Source organism: Oryctolagus cuniculus, chromosome 2 (assembly GCF_051225735.1).
Source record: "Oryctolagus cuniculus isolate XC-2025 breed Fujian yellow rabbit chromosome 2, ASM5122573v1, whole genome shotgun sequence".
Lineage (NCBI taxonomy): Eukaryota > Metazoa > Chordata > Mammalia > Lagomorpha > Leporidae > Oryctolagus > Oryctolagus cuniculus.
In genome coordinates, this window is record NC_142868.1 from 91,179,386 (window position 1) to 91,206,824 (window position 27,439).

A 27,439-nucleotide genomic window follows, 5' to 3' on the forward strand; every position below is an offset into this window, starting at 1 on the left:
ATCTTTTAAAAAAGAATCTAGGAGAACAAATATAGTTTTGTGTACTTTTTCTTTCCTTTCTATTTCCTTTTACAGAGTGCTCTCTTAGTTTATATCACTCTTTCCTCCCCTGTATTATTTTTGTGATGTAAATGACTCTGAAAGTGATGAAAAAAGATCAATAACCATGAACTTTGCCTTTCATGTTACTTCTTTCTCCTTCCTTACAACCTTCCTATGAACAATTTGCATTATTTAATAATGGAGAGAGACAAAGGAAACATATCCCAAGTCAGAATTAGGGCAAAATAATAAGTTTCTAGTGTTACACAGTAGATTGAAGTTACCGCACTTCACAGTAACCTATTCTGTCTTTTATGAGCAAATAAAAGAAAGGAACTCCAAGTCTCCAATCATAAAATGTCAAGGAAAGGGAAAGGATGATTACCCTGACTTGAGGAGTATACATTATATAAATGTATTGAAATGTCACAGTGCAACCCATAAATATGTACTATGATTGTTAATAAAAATTTTATAAAGGTAACATACAAAATATGAATAAAGAGTGAAAATGAAGAACAGATACATGTTTAAATACAAGTCAATTTCTAACTTTGACAGGTTCAAAAAATGCTCCATTTGCCTGCTATGAAGAAATACAGTCTCAAACAGATAGTTTTGGGAACTGCGGTAAAGACAGGAACAAATATACACCCTGCGGATGGAGGTTTGTTATACAAATATCAATAATTTTCTTGTGTTCTGTGTTTCTTTTCTTGCTTTGCTCTCCCTAGGTTAAGCATGTCACTCATTTCAGTGGTACTGCAGAAACACCCATGCATGAGAGTGAATCTCAAATCTAAACCTCCAGCCCTGACATCTTTCTAATGCTACAGACTATAAAATTTCATTTTATTTCAGATTATTTATATGTGAAGGATCATTAGGCTCCTATATCCAATCCAGAATTGAAATTCATGATACTGTGTGTATTGTGGGCAATCCCCTTAATACTGGCTGTGCTGTGGCCACCATCTGGCTGTATTCCAGGCTCTTCCCTCTACCTATGAAAGAACTAATGAAGGGGTTTAGGAAAGCAGGATTTATTTAAAAGAGTGGTACACACTCAGTCATGAGTGTGGACAGCCTCTATCAAAGAGGAAGAAAAGGGCCAGCATTGTGGTGCAGTGGGTAAAGTCATCATCTCGACGCTGGCATGCTATATGGACCCTTGTTTGTGTCTCAGCCACTTTATTTCCTATCCAGGTTGCTGCTAATGGCCTAGAAAAAGCAGTGGAAGATGGCCCAAGTACTTGGGCCCCTGATACCCACTTACTTTTGTAATATATTATTTATCAATAATTATTTTAATAAAATAAAATAATTTATTAATAAAATAATATAAATTATTAATAATAAATTTACTAGTAATACACTGTCTCTTGGATGAAGTTCTTGTCTCTTGGCTTTGGCATGGATCAGCCTTGGCTGTTGCGGCCATTTGGGGAGTAAACTAGTAGATGGAAGACCTCTCTCTCTCTTTCTCACGCTCTGCCCCCCTCCCCCCTCCCTCTCTCTCTGTAACTCTGGCTTTTGAATAAATAAATAAATAAATCTTTAAAAAGAGAAAAGAAGAGCTGCTGTTCTCTACAAGGTTGGGGTCATCCTTTAAAAGGATGAGGGAGGTGCTCTAGTTGAATATTCAAATAGGACTGAATTTTGATAGAGCTTCAGTACTGCTGGCTTCTGTGTCCCCCTTTATTGGGAATCTTGGAGGAATCATGGGCTGTAGCACACATATGGTTATCATGGCATCTTTGCATCATGGGGAGTGAGGTTCATTTGCATGACGGAGAATGGATGTGAACAGCCTGCAGTCAGGTTGGATGGGCATGGAAGAAGGTACGGTTTATCTGTTGCAGGCCTGTGGCACAGATGCTGCTGGCAGCCTCTCGGCTACTCTTTGCTTACTAGTTCCCTGCATGCCCAAATGAGCTGTACATTTCCTTTCCAAGTTTGTTCATTTTTCCTTATGGAACTTGTATCTCCACTCACTTGGTTGCTTGTTCCAGATGAAGATTGCTTAGTGTCTATAAAATAAAGTTCACTTTCTCATGCACCTAAAGAGTTACCTCTTTAATATTGTGGCCATGACCTTAACAAAATATTTATTAAGAACAAGTTATGTGCTAGACACCAGGCTAATAACTAGTTAACAAAGCATAGTTATAGGATTGACATACATACTTGTATAGTGTAGTTCTGTGCTTCCTTGATTTGCCTGTTACTACTTTCGTTTATCAGTATCACACTCTTCCTGTTGAAAATTTAATAATTTTAACTTTAATTCACATTCTGTGAGGTTTTCCATAACTGTTACGTTAGAATGTGTCCTCATCTTAAGTCTTCATCAGTATTGTAGTTCATCTGTAGCATTTTTAATGGAATTTGTGTCAGATGTAATACTGGAATGAGAGGTCTTTGAGGGTAGGAGTAACATTTACTCATATTTTTTATTCGTCTATAGTGAGAGATAAAATTATGGGGTACATTGATTATATGATAGTAAATATATAATATGCACAGTGAATAGAAATCTATTATGAATGAAATCCTGGGGCTGGTGCTATGGTGTAGTGGGTGGGGCCACTGCCTGTAGTGCTGGCATTCCATATGGGCACCAGTTCCAGACCCGGCGGCTGCTCCAATTCTGATCCAGCTCTCTGGATTCTCCACCAATGGAGGATGGCCCAGGTCCTTGGGCACCTGTGTGTGAGACCCAGAGGAGACTCCTGGCTCCTGGAGGCAGATCAGTGCAGCTCCGGCAATTCATTGCAGCCATCTGGGGAGTGAACCAGTGGATGGGGGACTGACATTTCTCTCTCTCTCTCTCTCTCTCTCTCTCTCTCTCTGTCGGCTTCTCTGTAACTCTGCCTTTCAAATAAATAAATCAATCTTTAAAAAAACAAAAAGAATGAAATCCTGACATTAGATAAAAGATTGCAGGAACTGGTAATGATTATGCTACGTGAAATAAGCCAGACCCAGAAATACAAATATCACGTCTTCCCTTGTTTGTGGAAGTTAATATATAGAGTGTATGAAAATTGGATGGATGTCATATCACTTGGAATATATTTATAAATATTGCTTCACTGAGAGGTAGAGTTACAGACAGAGAGAAGGAGAGACAGAGAGAAAGGTCTTCCATCTGCTGGTTCACTCCCCAGCAACAGCCAGGGCTGCACTAATTCGAAACCAGGGACCGGGAGCTTCTTCTGGGTCTCCCACATGGGTGCAGGGGCCCAAGCACTTTGGTCATCTTCCACTGCTTTCCCAGGCCATAATCAGAGAGCTGGATCAGAAGAGGAGCTGCTAGGACATGAACTGGTGCCGATATGGGATACTGGCACCACAGGCAAAGGCTTAGCCTACTATGCCACAGCACTGGCCTAATTTTAATGAACTTTTAACAGATTCAATATGATTTGTAGATACAAGTCTAAGAACCTGATGATATCCTACTCTTCCCTCCCTCTCTTTTTTTTCAGTTTTAGAAATAATACATTTTAAGCCGGTGCTGCAGCTCAATAGGCTAATCCTCCGCCTGCGGCGCTGGCACACTGGGTTCTAGTCCCGGTTGGGGTGCCAGATTCTGTCCCGGTTGCCCCTCTTCCTGTCCAGCTCTCTGCTATGGCCCGGGAGTGCAGTGGAGGATGGCCCAAGTGCTTGGGCCCTGCACCCACATGGGAGACCAGGATAAGTACCTGGCTCCTGCCATTGGATCAGCGCGCAGCACGCCGGCCGCAGCAGCCATTGGTGGGTGAACCAACGGCAAAGGAAGACCTTTCTCTCTGTCTCTCTCTCACTGTCCACTCTGCCTGTCAAAAAAAATTACATTTTCTCCTAAGTGCATTGACATAAATAAATAGTGATTCTTTTTTAAGCAAATAAAGCAAATCCAAATCATTCCTAATTAAGTGTTTAATGCATAATAATTATTTACATTTATTATGTTTGCAGGAATCTTATATGTGGACGATTAATTTGTACCTACCCTTCTCGAACTCCTTTCTATCAAGCAAATGGTGCTGTGATTTATGCTTACGTACGAGATAATATATGTGTGACGATAGACTACAAATTGGCTGGTTCAGCGCCAGATCCACTGGAGGTCAAAAACGGCTCTGAATGTGATACAGGGAGGGTAAATGATTTAAAATCTATTTGACACTAGTTTTATTCACTACTTTAATATATTCATTTATGAATCAAATTTTATTCATTTCTAGTGTTGTATGTATTTGGAGGACAAAATAAATATATTTAATTTCTAGATACTAAGAGGATAATGGTATGTCTTAAAATTCCCGTGTTTACAGCAAGGAAACTCCAATTACTTTAAGGTTGGAGATTGGAGAGAAGTCTTAGAAATACATTGAGGTTAAGTACTTCATAGCATGGGAAATCATGATTTTCCTCAGATAAAGGACAAAGTAGGAATCCTACTAGTATTATAAAAGTATGTCACTCCATAACTCAGTTTATAAGGGCCCACCTGATATCAAGCAGATTATAATTAAATCTCATCTCTTATCTGTTGACATTATGCAAGTGACTTAACCAGTCTGAGAAACTTCAACTCTATGTAAAGTGAGGATAATGATAACATTTACTCCATGGCCCAATGTAAGAGCTAAATAAAATTCAGGTATTATTATTGATTTTTACCACTATAATTTTTTATATCTGAGCCCAACAGAAGTCTGAAAAAAAATAGAAGAAATAAATTTACCTCAAAACCTCATCTTTGTTCACGAGGAAACATATGTATAATTATAGTATAAATAGTAGAAACATAGTAAAAACTGTAAGTTTTAAAGACAGATGCACATAAATTTGAATTCTGAATCTTCCACTTACTTGTTAAGTTATCTTGAACATATTATTTAATATGGTTAAACTTTTATTTAGTGGGTAAACTTCTAATAATTTTACAGTTTAAATAAAGTTTACAAGGGAAAATACATACTCTCATTAATACTGGTTTCCTTTTCATGCATAGAAGTTGCAAATGTCTTCTTGAAGGAAGTTTAGGCCAGGGAGCTCAGTAGATATATTTATGAATATATTCATGAAGCCAAAACAACTAAAATATGCAACACTTCCATAAAATATTTGAGATTATTCAGTGGGTAATTTAATAAGAATAGAATACTTTTTATATCATGAACAATTCTGAGAGATAATGTGTGAAAACAGATTTTATCAGTAGCTTTTTATAATACTATAAATTATGTATGTTGAAGCACTTTGTTTTCTAAGTCAGTGTTCTCATGTAGTAGGCACCTTATCTCAATTTCAATCAAGCTAGGCATAGAATACATGCTACATTCCAAGAGGAGTTTTTAAGTACACCTCACTGTGGCTGGCTCTGTGGCACAGAGGGTTAAAGCCTCAGCCTGCAGTGCCAGCAGCCCATGTGGGCTCTTTTTTGGATCCAGGTTCCTGCGAATGCACCGGAGAAAGTAGCAGAGGATGAGCTAAGTCCTTGAGCCCCAGCACTCACATGGGAGACCCAGAAGAAGCTCCAGGCTCCTGACTCCTGGCTCCTAAATTCAGATTGGCTCAGCTCTGGCCATTGCAGCCATTTGGGGAGGAACCAGCAGATAGAAGACATATTTCTCTCTCTGTGTCTCTACCTCTCTCTAATTCTTTCAAATAAATATTTTTTTTTTAAAAAAAACCACACTTCATTTCCCAGTTCCAGTGAGAGAAGAGTTAAAGAGTTAGATTCAGGGTTTAAAGGGATTATATTGGTGGCCAGTATTGTGGGTTAGTGGGCTAAGCACTGTATTTGATGTTTATTCCCTATATTGGAGAAACTTTTCAAGTCCCAGCTGCTCTGCTTCTAATCTAGTTCCGTGCTAATGTACATGGGAAAGTAGCAGACGATGGCCCAAAATTTAAGTCCCTGCCACCCAGGTAACAGATTTTGGTGGAGTTCTTGGTTCCTGGCTTTGGCCTGGCCCAGCCATGGCTCCTATGGCCATTTGGGGAATGAACTGGAAAATGGAAGATTCTTCTCTCTCTCTCTTTCGCTCTCTCTTGCTCTCACTCTCTTTCATTCTATCACTCTGCCTTTCAAATAAATAAATCTTAAAAGATCAGATTTTAAAAGGCTTTGTGGTCTATTTCTTTGAAGAGTTGTATTGTGCATTAATGTGTAAAATGAGGCATTTTCACATTCATCATCTCGTTTTGACTTACAACTGAAATGCCATTTACTTTTTCTATTTTTAGAGAAATGCATTTTGCTCATGTAGGAAAACTGTAATTTAGAAAAGCTGAGACTGCTGTAAGTAACAGAGTTGGGGATATATCCCTAGTACTTTGCATCCCAATTGGCACACTTTATCTATCCCTAGTACTTTCCCATTTGGTACACTTCATTTTTTCAATTAAAGGCTTGTTTGGGAGGGAGGGAGACAGATAGGAAGACATAATGAGAGAGTAAGAGAGCTCCCATCCACTAGTTCATGTTACAAAAGCCAAGTACTTGGTTCAGGTTTTCCATGTGAGTGGCAGGGGCTCGTCTGGCATCTCCTGCAGCCTTCCAGGTGTGACTGAACTGGAAAGTGGAATCAGGAGTGGAGCCTGGGACTCAAACCCAGGCATTTTTTAACCCCTAGGCAAAATGTCTACCCCCTGCTTACTCTTTTTTAAAGAGTTATGTATATATTATTTGAAAATCAGAGTTAGAGAGAGAGAGATCTTCCACCACTAGTTTACTCCCCAGATGGCCACAATGGCCAAGGCTGGGTCAGGCTGAAGCCAGTAGTCTCAAACTCCATCTGGGTCTCCCACATGGGTGGCAGGGGCTCAGACATCTGGAACATTCTCCACTACTTTTCCAGGAACATTAGCAGCGAGCTGGAGTGGAAGTGGAACAGTCAGGACTTTAATTGGTGCCCATATAGGGTGCAGACATGCAGGTGGCAGCTTAATCTATTGTGCCACAACACCCTGCTTACTCTATCCTTAAACTTAAAAGGATATGCATACATTTATGGTATATTTTGTAATAAAGTTATCAGTATCTCATTAAGTTTAAAGATGTTTAGTTTTATTTTATTTCAAGAAGGGAGAGGAAGAGAGAGAGGGAAAGGGAAAGGGAAAGAGGGGGAAAGGGAAAGGGAAAGAGAGAGAGAGAGGAGAGAGAGAGATCTCCATTTATTGGTTTACTCCCCAATGCATACATCTGCCAGGGCTGAGTCAGGCCAAAGCCAGGAGCCTGGTACTCTGTGTGGGTCTCCAACATGGGTGGGAGGGACCCACATATTTGAACTATCATCTGGGCCTGGTGCCGCAGCTCACTAGGCTAATCCTCCACCTTGTGGTGCCGGCACACCAGGTTCTAGTCCCGGTCGGGGCACCGGATTCTGTCCCAGTTGCCCCTCTTCCAGGCCAGCTCTCTGCTGTGGCCAGGGAGTGCAGTGGAGGATGGCCCAAGTGCTTGGGCCCTGCACCCCATGAGAGACCTGGCTCCTGCCATCAGATCAGCACAGTGTGCCGGCTGCAGTGTGCCGGCCACGGCGGCCATTGGAGGGTGAACCAATGGCAAAGGAAGACCTTTCTCTCTCTCACTGTCTACTCTGCCTGTCAAAAAAAAAAAAATTGAACTATCATCTGCTGCCTCCTAGGATAAGCAGTAGCAGCAAGGGGGACCAGAAGTGGAGTAGCTGGGATTGAACAAGGCACTCCACATGAAATATGGTATTCCAAAGAGTGACTTAACAACTGAAACAAACAATACATGCCTCCTTTATTATGTTTTAATAAAAGATCCCATTATATACATTAAATACTTAGGGGGATCTAGTAAAGCTCATAATTTATGAAAACAATATGTGCTATGATTATATTGAGTTGATTTTCTGTGCAAATTTTTTAATGTCCAATGGATGCAATACATTCTTTTAACTATGTGCTCAAGAATAGTTTTTTTACATTTCATTGTATTCTAATAAAAAGTTGTTCTTTGATTATTAATTTCTTTTTGGCATGACCAATCTTATTTCATTGATATTCCCTAGTTCCTGCCTGAAAACTTCTAAATATTATTTATTTTATTTTAGTTTTAGGTTTATAGCAAAATTGACTATATGCTACAAAGGGTTTCCATGTACTTTTTGCCATCTACATTCCACACAACCAACCCCACAATCCACAACCTACACCATAGTCATAAATTTGGTGCATCTACACTGACTCATCTTTATCAACTAAAGTTCATAGTTTGCATTAGGGTTACCTGGAAAATCCTCAAATATTTGGAGATTAAATAACATCCTTCTAAATAACACATTGGTGGAGAAGAATACTGAACAGAAATTTTAAAGCATTTTGAAATAAATGAAATACAACTTCTCAAAATTAGTGGAACACAGTGAAAGTGGTACCTAGAAATTTATAGCATTGAGTGATTGATTTTATCCTATGCAATTATTGATTTTGATATATATTGGCTGAATTTTTTTGACTTTTTCGTACATTTTTCTTTAGATTTGTATAAATCGTTTATGTGTAGAATCAAGAACACTTAAAAGTCAATCATATACTTGTCGACAACAGTGCCATGGAAATGGAGTAAGTAAGCCTATGTTTCCCTGAATCACATCTCTCTTGAGAGTAATCATTCACTAGTTTTTCAGTGTTTATTGAGTCCCTAGATGTGCCGGGCTCTGTTATCTTATTTACATGTGAGTTGGTCTGAATAACTATATTCAGGAGCCATAATTAGTTTTACAGAACACATTGAATAGAATTGAATTGAATTTTAAAATTATCATGAATGGGTGATGGATTTTGTTTTGTTAAATACCTTTTCTTTATCGACTGGTGTGATAATATGATTCTTCTTTAACCTGTTTGTATGTGGTGAATTAAATTTAACATTCAACCAGTCTTGTATACTTTGGGGTAAATATCACTAGATTGTAATATATAATCATTTGTAATATGTAATATATAATAATATATAATATATAATAATTGAGCATGCTAATACTTTGTTGGGGATATTTTGATCTATATTCATGAAGCATTTGTATTTTACATTTCTTGTAATATTTTTCTCTTGTTTGGGTATTAGTGCAATATTGGCCTGAATAATTAATTAGGGCATATCCCCTCTGCTTCTATCTTCTGGAAGAGATTGTAGAAAACTGAAGTTATTTCATGCTACATTGGTAGAATTTACCAATGAATCCATCTGAATAATTATTTCTTAGATCAATTAATAAGAAAATTGTTGCTTTATGTTATCATTGTCAAATTCTCTTCATTCTTTATTTAAAATTGATTTTCCAGCATATAATTTTCATTTTCACAAAACTTATTTTTTTAACTTTTATTTAATGAATATAAATTTCCAAAGTACAGCTTATGCATTACAATGGATTCCCCCCCATAACGTCCCTCCCACCCGCAACCCTCCCCTCTCGCACTCCATCTCATGCCTTCCATTCACATCAAGATTCATTTTCGATTCTCTTTATATACAGAAGATCAGTTTAGCATACATTAAGTAAAGATTTCAACAGTTTGCTCCCACACAGAAACATAAAGTGAAAAATAATACATGATTTTTTAAATGATGATGAAAGCAGATCAGACCTATTGTCATGTTTAATCCCAGTGAGAGTCAAGTTGGGAATTGATAATTTCTTTTTTTTTTTTTTTACAGAAGATCAGTTTAGTATACATTAAGTAAAGATTTCAACAGTTTGCAACCCCCTAGAAACACAAAGTGAAATATACTGTTTGAGTACTCGTTATAGCATTAAATCTCAATATACAGCACATTAAGGACAGAGATCCTACATGAGGAGTAAGTGCACAGTGACTCCTGTTGTTGACTTGACAAACTGACACTCCTATTTATGCATCAGTAATCTCCCTATGCTCCAGTCATGAGTTTCCAAGGCTATGGAAGCCTTTTGAGTTCTCCGACTCTTATCTTGTTTAGACAAGGTCATAGTCAAAGTGGAGGTTCTCTCCTCCATTCAGAGAAAGGTACCTCCTTCTTTGAAGACCTGTTCTTTCCACTGGGATCTCACTCACAGAGATCTTTCATTTAGGTGGTTTTGTTTGTTTGTTTGTTTGTTTGTTTGTTTTTTGCCAGAGTGTCTTGGCTTTCCATGCCTGAAATACTCTCATGGGCTTTTCAGCCAGATCGGAATGGCTTTAGGGCTGATTCTGAGGCCAGAGTGCTGCTTAGGACATCTGCTGTTCTATGAGTCTGCTGTGTATCTCGCTTCCCATGTTGGATCACTCTCCCCTTTATTTATTCTATCGGTTAGTATTAGCAGGTACTAGACTTGTTTATGTGCTCCCTTTGACTCAGTCCTTTCATTATGATCAATTGTGAACTGAAATTGATCACTGGGACTAGTGAGATGGCATTGGTACATGCCACCTTGATGGGATTGAATTGGAGTCCCTGGTATGTTTCTAACTCTACCATTTGGGGCAAGTCATCTTGAGCATGTCCCAAATTATACATCTCTTCCCTCTCTTATTCCCACTCTTATGTTTAACAGGGATCACATTTCAGTTAAATTTCAACACTTAAGAATAACTGTGTATTAATTACAGAATTAAACCAGTCATATTAAGTAGAACAGACAAAAAAATCTACTAAGAGGGACAACGTATTAAGTTGTTCATTAACAGTCAGGGCTATGCTGATCAAGTCACCGTTTCTCATAGTGTCCATTTCACTTCAACAGGTTTCCTTTTTGGTGTTCAGTCAGTTGTCACCGATCAGGGAGAACATATGGTATTTGTCCCTTTGGGACTGGCTTAGTTCACTCAGCATGATGTGTTCCAGATTCCTCCATCTTGTTGCAAATGACCATGTTTCATTGTTTTTGACTGCGGTATAGTATTCTAAAGAGTACTTATCCCATAATTTCTTTATCCAGTTTACCGTTGATGGGCATTTAGGTTGGTTCCAGGTCTTGGCTATTGTGAATTGTGCTGCAATAAACATTAGGGTAAGACCGCTTTTTTGTTTGCCAATTTCATTTCCTTTGGGTAAATTCCAAGGAGTGGGATGGCTGGGTCGAACGGTAGGGTTATTTAGGTTTCTGAGGAATCTCCAGACTGACTTCCATAGTGGCTTGACCAGTTTGCATTCCCACCAACAGTGGGTTAGTGTCCCTTTTTCCCCACATCCTCGCCAGCATCTGTTGTTGGTAGATTTCTGTATGTGAGCCATTCTCACCGGGGTGAGGTGAAACCTCATTGTGGTTTTGATTTGAATTTCCCTGATTGCTAGTGACCTTGAACATTTTTTCATGTGCCTGTTGGCCATTTGGATTTCCTCTTTTGAAAAATGTCTATTGAGGTCCTTGGCCCATCTCTTAAGTGGGTTGTTCGTTTTGATGATGTGGAGTTTCTTGATCTCTTTGTAGATTCTGGTTATTAACCCTTTATCTGTTGCATAGTTTGCAAATATTTTTTCCCATTCTGTCGGTTGTCTCTTCACTCTCCTGACTGTTTCTTTTGCAGTACAGAAACTTCTCAATTTGATGCAATCCCAATAGTTGATTTAGGCTTTGACTGCCTGCGCCTCCAGGGTCTTTTCCAGAAACTGTTTGTCTGTGCCAATATCCTGAAGGGTTTCTCCAATGTTCTCTAATAACTTGATGGTGTCAGGTCATAGATTTAGGTCTTTAATCCACGTTGAGTGGATTTTTGTGTAAGGCGTAAGGTAGGAGTCTTGCTTCATGCTTCTGCACGTGGAAATCCAGTTTCCCAGCACCATTTATTGAATAGACTGTTCTTGCTCCAGGAATTGGTTTTAGATCCTTGGTCAAATATAAGTTGGCTGTAGATGTTTGGGTTGATTTCTGGTGTTTCAATTCTGTTCCATTGGTCTATCCATCTGTTTCTGTACCAGTACCGTGCTGTTTTGATTACAACTTCCCTGTAGTATGTCCTGAAATCTGGTATTGAGATGCCTCCGGCTTTGTTTTTGTTGTACAAGATTGCTTTAGCTATTCGAGGTCTCTTTTGCCTCCATATGAATTTCAGCATCATTTCTCTAGATCTGAGAAGAATATCTTTGGTATCCTGATTGGAATTGCATTGAATCTATAAATTGCTTTTGGGAGAATGGACATTTTGATGATTTTGATTCTTCCAATCCATGAGCATGGAAGATTTTTTTTCCATTTTTTGGTATCCTCTTCTATTTCTTTCTTTAAGATTTTGTAATTCTCATCGTAGAGATCTTTAACATCCTTGGTTAAGTTTATTCCAAGGTATTTGATTGTTTTTGTAGCTTTTTAAAATATTTCTTTGAAGGCTGTTGATAAATACACTCAGTTTTTGTTGCAGTATTTCTTTTTCACTTTAGTAAAATAATTTCATAGGATTACAAATTTTATGTTGGTGATTTTTTCTTGTAAACTTCTTTGTGCTCACATGGTTTCCGAAGAGAAATCCAATGTAATTTTATCACTGTACTTCTGTAGATAACATGTTTTACCTAATCTGGCTTCTCTCAAAATTTGTTCTTTATCTTTGATTTTCTGTAGCTTGAAAATTATACGATTAGGTGTAAATTTTGACATTTACCCAGATTGATATTTTTTGAATTTCCAGGTCCTGTGATTTGATATAAGAAATAATTTCAGAAAATTTTCAGTCATTCTTCCTTTAATTACTTCTTCCATTCCATTCTTTACTCTCCTTTTGGCTTTCCCATTACACATGTGTTTAAACTTTTCTAGTTGTCCCAAAGTTCTTTCATATTCCTTCTATTTTTTCAATCTTAACTCTGTTTTTAAGTTTTATAAAATTCTAAAAAAAATCCTCAAGCTTAGAGATCTTTCCTCATGAGCTCATCAAAGGCATTTTTAATCTCTAGAATTTCTTTTTGACGCTTAGAATTTCTATCTTTTGTTACATTATGTATCTATTTTTGCATGCTCTCTACTTTGTCCATTAGAGCTGTTAGCATGTTAATCATAATTTCAAATTGCTTGTCTTAGAATCCCATCTTCCTTGCCATATAGGGGTCAGATTCTGATGCCTTTTTAAAGTGTTTTTAACCTTATAGTATGCTTTGTTAATTTTACTTGATAAAACATGTTGACTTGTTAAAAAAATAATGTGCTGGTAAGATGTATGTCCAATGGTAGATCTCAGTCTTTTTTAAAAAGATTTATTAATTTATTTATTTGAAAGTCAGAGTTACACAGAGAAAAGGAGAGGCAGAGAGAGAGAGAGACAGAGAGAGAGAGGTCTTCCATCCACTGGTTCACTCCCCAAATGGCTACAATGGCAGGAGCTGTGCTGATCAGAAGCCAGGAGCCAGGAGCTTCTTCCCAGTCTCCCATGCGGGTGCAAGGGCCCAAGGACCTGGACCATCTTCTACTAATTTTCCAGGCCACAGCAGAGAGCTGGACCAGAAGTAGAGAAGCCAGGACTCAAACCAGCGTCCATATGAGATGCCATCACTGCAGGTTTACCTGCTATGCCACAGTGCTGGCACCTAGATCTCAGTCTTTTAGTGAGTCTGTTCTTTCTTTCTTTTTAAAAAAGATTTATTTATTTATTTATTTGAAAGGGGTGGGGAGAGAGGGAAAGAGGGAGAGAGAGAGAGAGAGAGTCTTCCATCCATTGCTTCATTCCCCAAGTGGCCACATCAGCCAAAGTTGGGCTGATCCTAAGCCAGGAGCCAGGAGCTTCTTCCGGGTCTCCTATGTGGGTGCAGAGGCCCAAGCACCTGGGCCATGTTCTACTGCTTCCCAGGCCAGCCGTAGCAGAGAGCTGGATCAGAAGTGGAGCAGCCAAGACTAGAAGAAGCACCCATATGGAATGCTGGTGCTGCAAGCGATGGCTTAACCTGCTACGACACGGTGCCAGCCCCAGTTGAATTTGTTATTTCTGGACTGTGAATATCACAGTCCTTTTTTCCGTTGGTTCACCCCACTATGGCCGCTGCGGCCGGTGCACTATGCTGATCCGAAGCCAGGAGCCAGGTGCTTCTCCTGGTCTCCCATGTGCACCATGTGGGTGCAGGGCCCAAGGACTTGGGCCATCCTCCACTGCACTCCCGGGCCACAGCAGAGAGCTGGACAGGAAGAGGGTCAACCGGGACAGAATCCGGCGCCCTGACTGGGACTAGAATCCAGTGTTCTGGTGCCGCAGACAGAGGATTAGCCTATTGAGCTGTGGCGCCAGCCTCAATTTTTTTTAATGTAGGTACTTATTGCTGTAAGCTTTCTTTTTGACACTCCTGTTTCTATAACCCATAAATTTTGATATGTTGTATTTACATTTTATTTTGTTTTTAGGAAATTTTTTATTTCTCTTTTGATTTCTCCTAGACACACTGTTCATTCAGGAGCATGTCATTCAGTATCCATTTGTTAATTTTGTTTTTAACTTTCAGCTTCTTTCCATTGTGGTCTGTAAAAATACATGACATGATTTCAATTTTTAAAAATTTGTTCATGGCTGGCATTGTGGCATAGTGGGTAAAAGTGCCACCTGCAATCCCAGCCTCTCATGTAGGTGCCAGTTAAATCTCCAGCTCCCTGCTAATGTACCTGGGAAAGCAGCAGAGGATGGCCTAAGTGCTTGGCTTCCCTGCACCTATGTGGGTGATCAGGAAGAAGTTTCTGACTCCTGACTCTGGCCTTGCCCAGTCCTGGCTGTTGTGGCCATTTGTGGTGTGAACCAATAAGTAGAAGGTACCTCTCTCTCTTCCTCTCTCTGTGTATCTCTGACTTTCAAAGAAGAATCTTAAAAAAAAATAAAAATTTTTTGAGATTTGTGTGGCTAGTTCATGCTAGAGAATGTTCCATGCATTGCTGAATGAATGCATAATCTGTAGTTGTTGAATGCAGTATTCTGCAGATATCTATTAGGCCCATTTGGTCTATAGGGTAGATTAGTTCTGTTGTTCATCTGTTAAATTATTTCTGGTTGATCTGTGCATTGATGAATATGGGGTGTTGAAATCCCCTATTATTTTACTGGAACTTATGTTTCTGTTTAGATCCATTAACATTTGTTTTATTAAACTGAGTATAGCATTAGGTACATATACATTCAATATATGAAATCTTGATGAATTTATCCCTTACTTGTTACATATTGACCTTTTTTATCTCAAAATAGTTTTTGTTTTAAATTCTATTTTGTCTGATATGAGTATAGCTATTCCTTCTCACATTTTAAAAGGATTTATTTATTTATTTGAAAGCTAGAGTTACAGAGGGGCTGGCGCTGTGGCATAGCAGGTAAAGCCGCACGTTCAGTGCCAGCATCCCATATGGGTGCTGGTTTGGATCCCAGCTGCTCCACTTCTGATCCAACTCTCTACTGTAGCCTGGGAAAGCAGTAGAAGATGGTCCAAGTGCTTAGGCCCCTGCACCCACGTGGGAGACCCGGAAGGAGCTCCTGGCTCCTGAACGGCCAACTGGGGAGTGAACCAACAGATGGAAGACTCTCTCTCTCTCTCTCTCTCTGTTATTCTGACTTGTTATTCAAGTAAGTAAATAAATCTTTAAAAAAGGTAGAGTTACAGAGAGAGGGAGAGACAGAGACATATCTTCCATCCACTAGTTCACTCTGCCAAATGGCCACAATGGCCACCTCTGGGCTAGGAAAGTGCCAGGAGCCATGAACTTTTTCCATGTCTCCTACATGTGTAGCAAGGGCTCAGTTGCTTGGGCCAACTTCTGCTGCTTTGCTATGCACATTATCAAGGAGCTAGATTGGAACTTGTGCAGGTGGGACAAAAATCAGTGCCCAAGTGGATACTGGCAATGCAGGTGGCAGTTTAAACTGCTGTACCGTAATTATGGTCCTTCCTGCTCACTTTTGATTTCCGTTTGCATGGAATATCTTTTCCCATCCTTTCACTCTGTGTGTATCTATTGGTGAGATGTGTTTCTTCTAAACATCTTCTAAACACATCTTGGGTCTTGTTTTTTAATCCATTCTTTCAGTCTGTATTTTTTTATCTGGGGAATTTAGTATATTTACACTCAGGGTTATTATTGATAATTACTCGACCTTCCATTTTCCAAAAATATTTCTATCATTTGTTTTGTTTCTTTTTTTTAACCTGGGGGTTTCTGCCTTCATATTCTTTCATGATCCTGTGTTTTTATTCTCTATTTCTGTATGGATTACATCCTTAAGTATCATTTATAAGGCTGACCAAGTGATGAAAAATTCTCTCAATCAGAGCTTTACAGGGTTAAGCCTTATTGGTTGTCAGATTTTCCCATTCTTTCCTGGCCTGTAAGGTTTCTGTTGAGAAATCTGTTGTCAGTCTTATGGGAGATCCTTTAAAATGATGTGGTTCTCCCTACATGTAAACTTTTGGATATCTTTTTTATGTTCTACTTTGGAAAGTTTGGCTATAATGTGTCATTATGAGGATCTTTTCTGATTATACCTATTTGGGGTTCTGTATATTTCCTGTATTTGGATATCTATATCTTTTTTCAAATTGGTGAAATGTTCTACTATCATTTCCTTGAATAGGTTTTCCAATCTGTTCTTTTGCCCCTCAGATCTTGACACGCATATATTTGGTCATTTGATGGAATACCATAGAACCCAAACACTGTTTTTTTTTGCCTGAGATATTTCAAAAAACCTGTCTTCTAGATCAGGTGTTCTTTCTTCTCTCTCATCAAGTCTGTGGTTAAGGCTTCCCACTATATTTGTATTTGACTTATTGAATATGTAAATTTCTTATTTTCTGTTTGGTTTGTTTTCATTATCTATCTCTGCTGGATTTCTCATCCATGTCATGGACTGACTTCCTAATTTAATTTTACTGTTTACTCATATTCTTGAGTAACATAATGATTCTTTTGAATTCTTTTTCAGACATCTCATGAATTTCCCTTCACAGTCCAATATTGATGAATCATTGTGTTCCTTTTGGAGAGTCATACTGCCTTTTTCTTATTTCTTGTATTTCTTTGTTGATCTTTATACATTTGGACGATCTCTTGTTTCTACACTTCAGGAGGATCATTGTTTTTTATGTTTTATCCTGGAGGTTTGCATCTGGGCCTGGGTGAGACACCCAAGGCTTACACTTCAGTTCAGAGGGTATATATACTGCTTGGGGTCAGGGAGCTCTGGTTTGTGGGTGGAATGAGTCCAGAATGATACCCAAGATATGTGTGGTGAAATACCTAGGGCTATAGTCAGTGAGGTAGGGGATGTTTGAGGTGGCCAGTGTATTTAGCACCCAGCTTTCTTCTGTGCCAGGGTGAATCAGCTGATTCAGAACTCAGAGTGAGCTCGAGATGCCAATGACTTCACCCACCCAGGCATGTGCACTATCATTCAAACAAAAAACAGTGTTTGGGATCTACAGTATTCCGTCAAATGACCAAATATATGTGTGTCAAGAAGGTCTGAGGGGCAAAAGAACAGCTTAGAAAAGCTATTCAAGGAAATGATAGTAGAACGTTTCACCAGTTTGAAAAATGATCGTGCACCAATTCATTCCATTGCATTTTCCAGACTCTACCGTGAGATACATCTCCAGTGTGCAGGAGTTCTGAGTCTCTGCAGTCTGAATAGGCAAATACACAAGAATACAGCAGCAACCTGTAGTTTTTCAAGTGTCAGAATCTGGGAAGAAGTGGGAAAGAAGTTGGTTATCAATCTCAATGGATCATGCCTCCTTATTTCCAAAGCACTAGGGACTATTCTAGCCTCTATGCCCCCACTGTCCTCTACAGCAAAGAGCACTGTGTGCACCTGACCTCTGGAGCTGCTGCTTCCTTGCTGGGTCCAGCTGGACCTGGGACATATTTTGTCTTGCTAGAATGCAATAATATTTCTAGGGCCCCTGGAAAGTAGACAGGCGAGAATGTCTCATGAGTACCTGTCTTCTTAAACTGACATCTCCCTGCTGCAATCCCTGCTCTGAGAAGTTTGAGAGGAAACTTTGTGGGTTCCTCTGAATACTGGAAGCCCTGAGTCTTCGAGGTAGCACTTCATTACTGAGTTGCTTGTCTGTGACAGCAGGACTTATCTCTAGTGGGGGGTCACTCAGGTGAGAGGTCTTTGTAGAGGGGCCCTGTCTAAGCTCTGTTGTTACCCTCTCTATACAACAGAGAATTCCCTAAACCTGGGACCTCAGACACTTCCTTGTTCCTCCTTCTCTCTCTAGGCTGTTATGCCTTTTATGGATGTCACACCATATCACTTCTCTCCTACTGCCACGGATGCTCTTACTCAGGTCCTGACTTTGAGACGTAACTTCCTTCGAGTATCTTGTTAAATTATTAAGGGAAATAAAAAAAATCCTGCTCTTATAGGGCATTTTTTACCAAAGTTTGTATCCAGTATAAAACTTTAAAAAATAAAAAAGAAAGTTCAAAAGTGAGCAAGGTGACCTTTCACAAGGAGAAATCAGTAATGTTCAGCATAAATAATAAGTAAATTTAATGTAAAGAAGGAGAATGTGATACATAACATAAGAAAATATCAGTATATAGAAATAAATAAAGTGTTAAAATATTGTAAGCAATTGAAACAGACTTTTCAAAGCTACTGTATCTTGCAGTTTTATCAATTCTGACAGCCTATCAATGGAGCCTTTAGATTTTTCTATAAATAGAACCATGTCATTTGCAAATATGGATAACTGATTTCCTCCTTTCTGATTTGGATGTCTTCTATTTCCTTTTCTTACCCAACTGCTCTAACATTTCCAGTACTATGTTGTTAGAGATTTTCCCTGTTCAGCACAATGTTGTCTGTGGATCTGTCACATGTAGCCTTTTTTATGTTGAAGTACATTTCCTCTATACTTAATTTGTTGAACTTTTTTTGTCATAAAGGAATACATTAAATATTGTTGGATGCTTTTTCAGCATCTGAAATTATTATATATATTTTTACTATGTTGATATGATATATTCCATATGTGGATTTGTGTATGTGGACAATATTTGAATTTCTGGGAAAAATCCAAGTTAATCATAGTGTATCATCTTTTTTATGTATGGTTGGAATTGATTTGTTAGTATTTTGTTGAAACATTTACATCTGTGTTCATCAGTGATATTAAACTGTAATTTTTCTTTGGTTTTTAGTCATATCCTTAATTGGTATGGACATGAGAGTAATGCTGGTCTTGTAGCATGAGTCTGGAAAAATTACTTCTAGGTTTTTTTTTTTGAATAGTTAAGAAGAATTAGTGTTAGTTCCTTTTAAAGTAAATCAGTAAGTATTTTATATACCAATAAAATACTTGCTGAAAATCAGGAAAGCAATTTCATTCAAAATAGGCACAAAGGAATAAAGTCATTGTAAACTTAACCAAGGAAGTAAATGACCTATACAATGAAAATTGTAAGACACTGATAAGAGAAATTAAAGAAAACAACAAATAAAAAGATGGAAAGAGCTCCTATATTCATGGATTGCAAGAATGAATGTTAAAATTTCCATGTTGTTTAAAGAGATTTAAAAATTCAGTGTAGTCCCTATCAAAATATTAGTTTCTGTCACACAAAAAATCCTGAGTTTCTATAGAACCACAAAATACCTGTAGTAGCCCAAGAAATATTAAACAGTAATAGCAAAGATGAAGTCATTGCAACACGTGGTCTCAAAACACACTAAAAAGCTATAGGGAACAACATTGTACCAACATAAACTGATATATAAATCTATGGAACAGAATAGAGAACCTAGAAATAATTTCATCTATTTATAGCTGATTTTCAATGCAGTTGTCCAAACCATATGTTGGGGGAAGTAACAGCCTCTTCAGTAAATGGTGCTGGGAAAAATGAATATTAACATGTAGAAGAAAGACTCTAGCTCCCCCCCCCCCCAGCTCTCACTAAAATACAAAGATCAACTCAATATAGATCAAAGCCATAGTAGAAAGGTGTGAAACAGTGAATATGTTAGAAGAAAACACAGGAAGAACTTCAATAAATTGGTATAGGTAATGATGTTTTGGGATACTAGTCCACAAATACAAGCAACAAAAGCAAAAAAAAAAAAACAAATAAAAAGTGAACAGAATTTTATCAGCATATTTCTCAGCAAGGGAAAGAAGCAAAAGTGGAAAGAGGAAACCTAGAGAATGTGAGAAAATACTTGGAAACTTTCCACCCAACAAGGGATTAATGTCTAGAATGTCTATGGAACTAAAAGAAATCCACAAAGAATCTCCAAATATTCTAGTCAAAAATAGATAAATGATCTTAATAAACATCTCTCAAGAAGGCATACAAATGGCCAATAAGTATATGAAAGAAATGATCAAAATAACTAATCATCAGCAAACTGCAAAATGAAAAGCGTAATCAAATATCTCATCCTGATCACAGTGACTATTATTTTTTTTTCATCTGACAGGTAGACTTATAGACAGTGAGAGACAGAGACAGAGAGAAAGGCCCTCCTTCCATTGGTTCGCTCCCCAAATGGCCGCTAAGGCCAGCGCTGCACTGATCCGAAGCCAGGAGCCAGGTGCTTCTTTCTGGTCTCCCATGTGGGTGCAGGGGACAAGCACTTGGGCCATCCTCCACTGTGCTCCTGGGCCACAGCAGAGAGATGGACTGGAAGAGGAGCAACTGGGACTAGAACTGGCACCCATATGGGATGCCAGCGCCGCAGGCGGAGGATTAACCAAGTAAGCCATGACCCAGTGATTATTATTTTAACAAAGTAAAAATCCAAAATGCTGGTGAGGATATGGAGAAAGAGGGACTCTCATGCTTTCTTGGTGGGAGTGTAAATTAATACAGCCAGTATGGAATTTGTATGGAGGTATCTCAAAAATGATCCAGCTATCCCAGTGGTATATATACCACTGCTGGGTATATATCTGAAGAAAATAAATGAGTTTATTAAAGAGAATATGCACTCCCATATTAATTGCAATACTAGTCACAATAGCCAAGGTAGGAAAGTAAGCAAAGTGTCCATTGGTGGATTAACAGGAAAAGAAAATGTTGTGTATATGTGTATACACAATGTAGTAGCCATCAAAGTATGGATTCTTGTTATTTGCAACAAAGTAGATGAAACTATAGGATATTATAATAAGTGAAATATAGTTGGCACAGAAAGATAATTCCATATGTGCTCACTCATATATGAAAGTTTAAAAGGTTGATTGTGTAGAAGTAGTATATTTGGTAGAAGAGAATATGATAGTGGTTACTAGGAGCTAGAAAAGGTTTGAGAGCAGAGGTAGACATAGTGGTTAGATAACTGGTACAACAATACAGTTATTTAGGAGAAACAAATTCTGATGTTCTCCAGCATAATAGAAAACTCTCCTTGTTTTAAAAGATATATGGATATCTGGACCCAGGAAGTTCAAAGAATCATAACCAGACTCAATCAAAAGACATTCTTCAAGGCATGTTATAGTCAAATTATCAAAAGTTAAGGACAAGGAGACAATCCAGGAGACACAGAAAAGTCTTGAGTTACATATAGACAAAAACCCATGAAAAAAACAGCGGATTTCTTGGCAGAAATCCTACAGAACAGAAAATTATGGGATTATATATTCATGGTCTTGAAAGAAAAAAAAAACCTCCTAAACAAGAATACTATATCCAGCAAAACTATCCTTTACAAGTGAGGGAGAAATAAAGTCATTCCCAGACAAAAACTAAGTGAATTTATCACAACCAGAAGAACCTTACAAAATCCTGAAGTGCTCAACATTAGAAGTAAAAGAATAATAATAGTCATCATGAATACATACTGTAGTACGAAAATACAAAAGATAAAGAGAATTCAACCTTGGCCGGCGCCGCGGCTCAGTAGGCTAATCCTCCACCTTGAGGCGCCAGCACACCGGGTTCTAGTCCCAGTCAGGGCACCGGATTCTGTCCCAGTTGCCCCTCTTCCAGGCCAGCTCTCTACAGTGGTCTGGGAGTGCAGTGGAGGATGGCCCAAGTGCTTGGGCCCTGCACCCCATGAGAGACCAGGATAAGTACCTCGCTCCTGCCATTGGATCAGTGGGGTGCACCGGCCACAGTGCACTAGCCGCGGTGGCCATTGGAGGGTGAACCAACAGCAAAGGAAGACCTTTCTCTCTGTCTCTCTCTCTTACTGTCCACTCTGCCTGTCAAAAAAAAGAATTCAACCTTATCATAACGGAAAGCTACAAAAGCACAAAAAAGATTAAGGAAGAATGAAATGATATATAAAACAATCAGTAACCAGTCTAAACAGTGGGCCTATTTAGAATTTGAGTATATTGACTATATTTCATTTTAGCACTAGAGAGTGCCCCAAGCCCAGGTTAGAGGAGATTCTCATAATGTCTATTCTGCTGGTGAGTAACTTATGTGGATGAGTTTGTAAGGGATCCACAGAAACATCCAAGCCTTGGATGAACTATGGAGAACTATCCAAACTTTCAAGTGTGGAGAACCTGGGGACCATTTTCTCACCACATGGTTCCCATAAACAGACTATGGTGTAACTTTTGGTGTTGGAAAGATTGACTGGTAAGGGGCAAAGGAATCTTGTGAAATGATGAAAATGTTCCATTTCTTGATAATGGTGTAGATTACATAGTTCTATCTGAAGAACTTACTGAGTTGTATATTTATATCTCTTCTTTTCCCATATGTAACTTTTGGCTCAAAGTAAAAATTAGATAAATATTTAATTATTTAACTATAATTATTGTTTTTGTTGTGGTATGGGTAATGAATTATGGAAGCATAATTAGTATACTGTAGACTTGAGCAAATAAGTTAATGTATTGAGAATGAGGCTGACAATGTTTCTTCCTGTTGGAGATAGGAATTTTACATATGTAAAAAGAAAAGTTTATAAAGTACCCTGTGAAATTATGTTGTAATTTAACATAACCTATTTCTTGAGAAAATTAATATAGTGCTCAGAAAAGAGATTCACAGTAAGTACAACACATGTGTTTACTATTATCAATCTAATTTAGACTGCAGAAAGTATTGGTTTCTAATGTTATGCTGAATGTATCTAATGTCCCTTTGAAATACAAAATGCCTTTTCTTTACACATCATACAAGTATAGCTGTTAGAAATTTCTCTGGGATGCCTGCATCTCATATTGGGGTACTTGAATTTGAGTCCTGGCTTTGTTCCCATCTCCAGCTTTCTGCTGATGTGTGCTCTGAGAGGCAGTGGGTGAAGGTCTCAAGTACTCGGGTCCCTACCTCCTACGTGGAAGATCCAGATTGAGTTCCTGTTTCCTGACTTTAGCCTGGCCCATCCCCAGATGTTTTGAGCACTTGGGGAGTGAAACAACATAAAAGAGCACTATCTCTCTCTCTCTCTGTATGATCTATCTACCTTTATCTCCGTTTTTCAAATAAAGTAAATGTTATACATAAATTTAAGAAAAAATGAAACAGAACTCAGTCCTGATTAAGAGTGATTAATATTTAGCAGCTATCTGGATAAGGGTGCAGTTCTCATCTGGTGGTGCAGAAGACTTCAAACTACACCATGGCCTCACTGAACATGGAGAAGAGAAGACCTATTCACAGTTAGCTCTGAGGGATTGTCCAAGTTCTCTCCAGCACATCACTGGAAGGCTCACTGTTTCCTTCAAAACGAACACACACATTATTTGCTGATAGACATTTGAAAGTGTTAAATGTTTGTAATGTAAATATGGTGAACCTCAGTTTACAGATACTTTTATTCCTGTTTCTATTTTAAAAGTGTATTTTGGTCTAAGAAACCAAGTATTTGATTTGTGGATTATTTGCTACATAAACCACGTAAACAAGTTTAAGGCATAAAATTACACACAATGATCGTCTCATATTTTTCACTTTCTATGAAAAAACACTTTAATCATTTAAATTTCTAAAATTTATCCTAGGTGTGCAATTCCAAAGGGGCATGCCATTGTGCTCAAGGGTTCCTACCTCCAAATTGCCAACGGCGTGCCAGAGGATTACGTTTATTGCCTGAGGAAAAGGGTAATTATCTACCCCCATAGATAGCCATTGCTTGTCTTCACTAAAACACAAGTTAGATCTTACCATTAACAGAGAGTCTAATATTTGCAATGGAAAGGTATCAGACTTCTGTTAAGGAATGGAAACCAAATATATCTTCAGCTTGCTCTTTTCTAAAATGAAATACTATGATTGAAATTGAATTCTTTAAAGTTTCTCTTTACCAGTATCAATCGGTATTACCTATATTCTCTCAGAATATTTTCAATTTTCCTCCCCATCCTTATGATTAATCAAAAATGAACATTTACTCTTGGTCTAGTACTTTTACTGTGTTTCTGTTACACTAGTAGAAAAATAAAATAGATAAGACTTTATTCTGAAGTTTATCATTTAAATGAGAAGAATCTATAAATTACTACTTAAGAGTGGATACAAATTGCTCTAGGATAGTATTTTATTTACCATAGTTTTAGTTTCTTTCATTCATTCCATCATTGAGGTAGCAAATATTTATCAAAGTCTTAATATATGCCAGCTGCTGATGTAGGCACTGGCGATGTACAGTGAGCAAAGGAAACCCACGGATCTTAGAGAGACTGTAGTTCTGTATACCTGATACTGACAAGTAACAGATTTAGAGTTGGGGCTCAAGTCTCCTTATTTTTATTCCAGTACCCTTTGAGGAGCACTGAAGTGGCTCTGTATGTGAAAATAGAGTCCTAATGTCAAAAGCCAACAACATATTAAGGAAAAATTGTGAAATCCACAAATCCTTTGATAATCTAATCCTTTGAAAATTTGCAATAATGCAAATTTAAGTGACCTTGCAAATAGACAATACTGCATTATATATCAATGAAGTTTATTGGCCCCTTATTGTGTTATAGTGAAATTTTGCTGTAGCTGTATAATATTGCATAGTTTGGAGCTTTCTGGTACTTGGCTTCCCATTAATAATTTCAAGTATTATGATTCTAAATTTATTTTTCTATGTTCCTTGAATAACAATTAAGATCTTCATAATTTATGACAACTTGCAAATAAAATTGTATGCTTTTTTGTTTGGTTTTAATATATTTTTATTTTTTAGGTTTAAATCAGGAAGAAGTATTTTTGAATGCTGAAAAGCATTGGCTTCTAGGTTTCTATGTTGGTTTTCCTATTCTCATTGTAGCCACTGCAATAATTGTGGCATGGAATAAATTGAAAAAGCGGCCCACCAAGGAAGAGGAATCCCGAAGTAACGAGTAAATTAAATCTGTGTTCTGGGGCTATTTTTCATAGCATTTGAATCTAGTAATGTGTGAAGCAATATCATGAAAAGCAGTAATACACTTTACTGGGATTTTGAGTAATATCAAGGTTTATTCTAATTGTGGGAGTTAGTTGTGAATATCTCCATTTTAAACCTGTAAAAGTTTGAGATTACAATTTAAATAACCCACCAAAGCCATAGCTCTGCTATTTAAGAGATAACGAACACAAATGTATCCAAATCTGTTGTTTTCAAATATTCTAAAGGTTATCAAAGTGTGATCTGTGCCATCTATAGAAGCACTAGGAGTGTAATATGCTGATTTCAGGGCCCTAGAACAGCTGAAATATGTTAGTTTACATAGTCACCTCATATAAGAAATAATTTTAAAAATTTTCTTGATAAAATTTTCAGAAGGAAGATTTATAATTTGTCTGTATTTTTTAATTTGAAGAAATTATCCAAACACAAAGAGAACATGTGTCAAAAATCCACTAACCCGCCCTCCCCCTGGAAATAAATAATTTTCCTCATTTGTTATGAAATAAACCATGGTAATTATAGCAAAAGTTTCCTTCTGCCTGATTTCTCACCTTCCCTGCACAGAACAATGTTCACATTGAAAGCTTATAAATGTTACATGTTTTTATATGTGGTTGTGGCATGCATCCATTTGCCATATGTAGTATTGTTTTATATATGATTTCAGATATCTATACTTTCATTGTTGATACATTTCAGTTTCTTTTTTTAAAAAGATTTATCTGAGAGACAGAGTCACAAACACAGAGAGAGGAGGAGGAAAAGAGAGAGAGAGAGAGAGAATCTTGGATCCACTGGTTCACTCCCCAAATGGCCACAATGGCTGGAGCTGTGCTGATCTGTATAATGTATAGTAGTATACATTATATGTATAATAGTATAATATATACTATGTATATGTATAATAGTATAATGATCTGAAGCCAGGAGCCAGCATCTTCCATCCTGATCTCCCATGTGGGTACAGGGGCCTAAGGCCTTGGGCCATCTTCCACTGCTTTCCCAGGCTATAGTAATGGAGCTGGATTGGAAGAGGAAAAACCGGGGCACAAACTGGCATCCTTATGGAATACCAGTGCCACAGGTGGAGGCTTAACCTACTATGCCACACACTGGCCCCAGTGCATTTCAACTTTTAATTCTAGTTTATTTAGCTTTTCTTTTTTTCCTGTTCATGAGCAGTCATCTCAGAGGTATTACTATTTTATTAATAACTAGATAAATATAATTTTGGTTTGCTGAGTTCTGTATATGATCACTTGTTTCTTTATAAAAATTTGCTTTTTTACCTCCTTTTCATTCTCTTTTATTTTGCTCTGTTTAATCTTTCTTGAGTTTAATACTTTCTTTCTAAATTTTGTTCTTACTAATTTCAAATAGAAAGTTTAAAGTTGCACGTTCCTTCTTATCTATCATTTTCTCTATACTGTCTTGTTTTAAAAATATAATTTATGTTCTGTTATTTATTTATATAAGGGGTACATATTTCATGTATGTCATATATACTTTTTTTTTGCAATTAGAACAAGTAGTCTTTGATTAAGTCTTTCCATAGAAAAGCAATTTCCAAGGTATCTTATTAAAAATGTATGTAAGAGATAGTATAAAGTATATAGTAAACAACTGGAGGACTATATAAATATGTATACACATACTTGGTTTTATGCATAGAATATCTTCAGAAAGGAATACAAGAAACAAATAACATTGATATGTCCATAAGGGAACTGGGTAATCTGGTAATATGGGTAAGGAATTTTTTTTCACAACACAATCTTATGTATTTAAACTTTCGAATGTGGATATATTGCCATTAAAAACAACTAACCTAGGGGTGTTGTTGTGGTGTGACAGGTTAAGCTGCCACCTGCAACACTGGCATCCCATATGGGGACCATTTTAATGTCCCAGCTGCTCTACTTCCCATCCTGCTCCCTGATAATGTGCCTGGGAAAGCAGCAGAAGACAACCCAAGTCCCTGGGTACCTGCAGCCATGCAGGAGACATGCATGAAGTTCCTGGCTCTAGCCCAGCCCAGCCCTGGCCATTGAGGCCATTTGAGGAGTGAACCGGCAGATGGAAGATCCCTATCTTCATCTATTCCTCTCTCTCTCTCCCTCCCCTTGCAACTCTGCCTTTCAAATAAATAAAA

The 27,439-nt window shown here is 37.8% G+C and overlaps 1 protein-coding gene across 3 annotated transcripts in view; it reads left to right on the forward strand.

Moving 5' to 3' along the window:
• Nucleotides 1-25,789, forward strand: part of ADAM32 (ADAM metallopeptidase domain 32) — a 191,481-nt gene extending 165,692 nt beyond the window's left edge. For all 3 annotated transcript variants that reach the window (XM_089325921.1, XM_089325920.1, XM_089325919.1), the window contains 5 exons: nt 604-709; nt 4,006-4,189; nt 8,548-8,631; nt 23,909-24,008; nt 25,081-25,789. In XM_089325921.1, the coding sequence (XP_089182047.1) occupies nt 604-709; nt 4,006-4,189; nt 8,548-8,631; nt 23,909-24,008; nt 25,081-25,241 (635 nt within the window). In that variant the 3' untranslated portion in view covers nt 25,242-25,789. The remainder of the gene's footprint in view (nt 1-603; nt 710-4,005; nt 4,190-8,547; nt 8,632-23,908; nt 24,009-25,080) is intronic.
• The last annotated feature ends 1,650 nt before the right edge of the window (nt 25,790-27,439 follow it).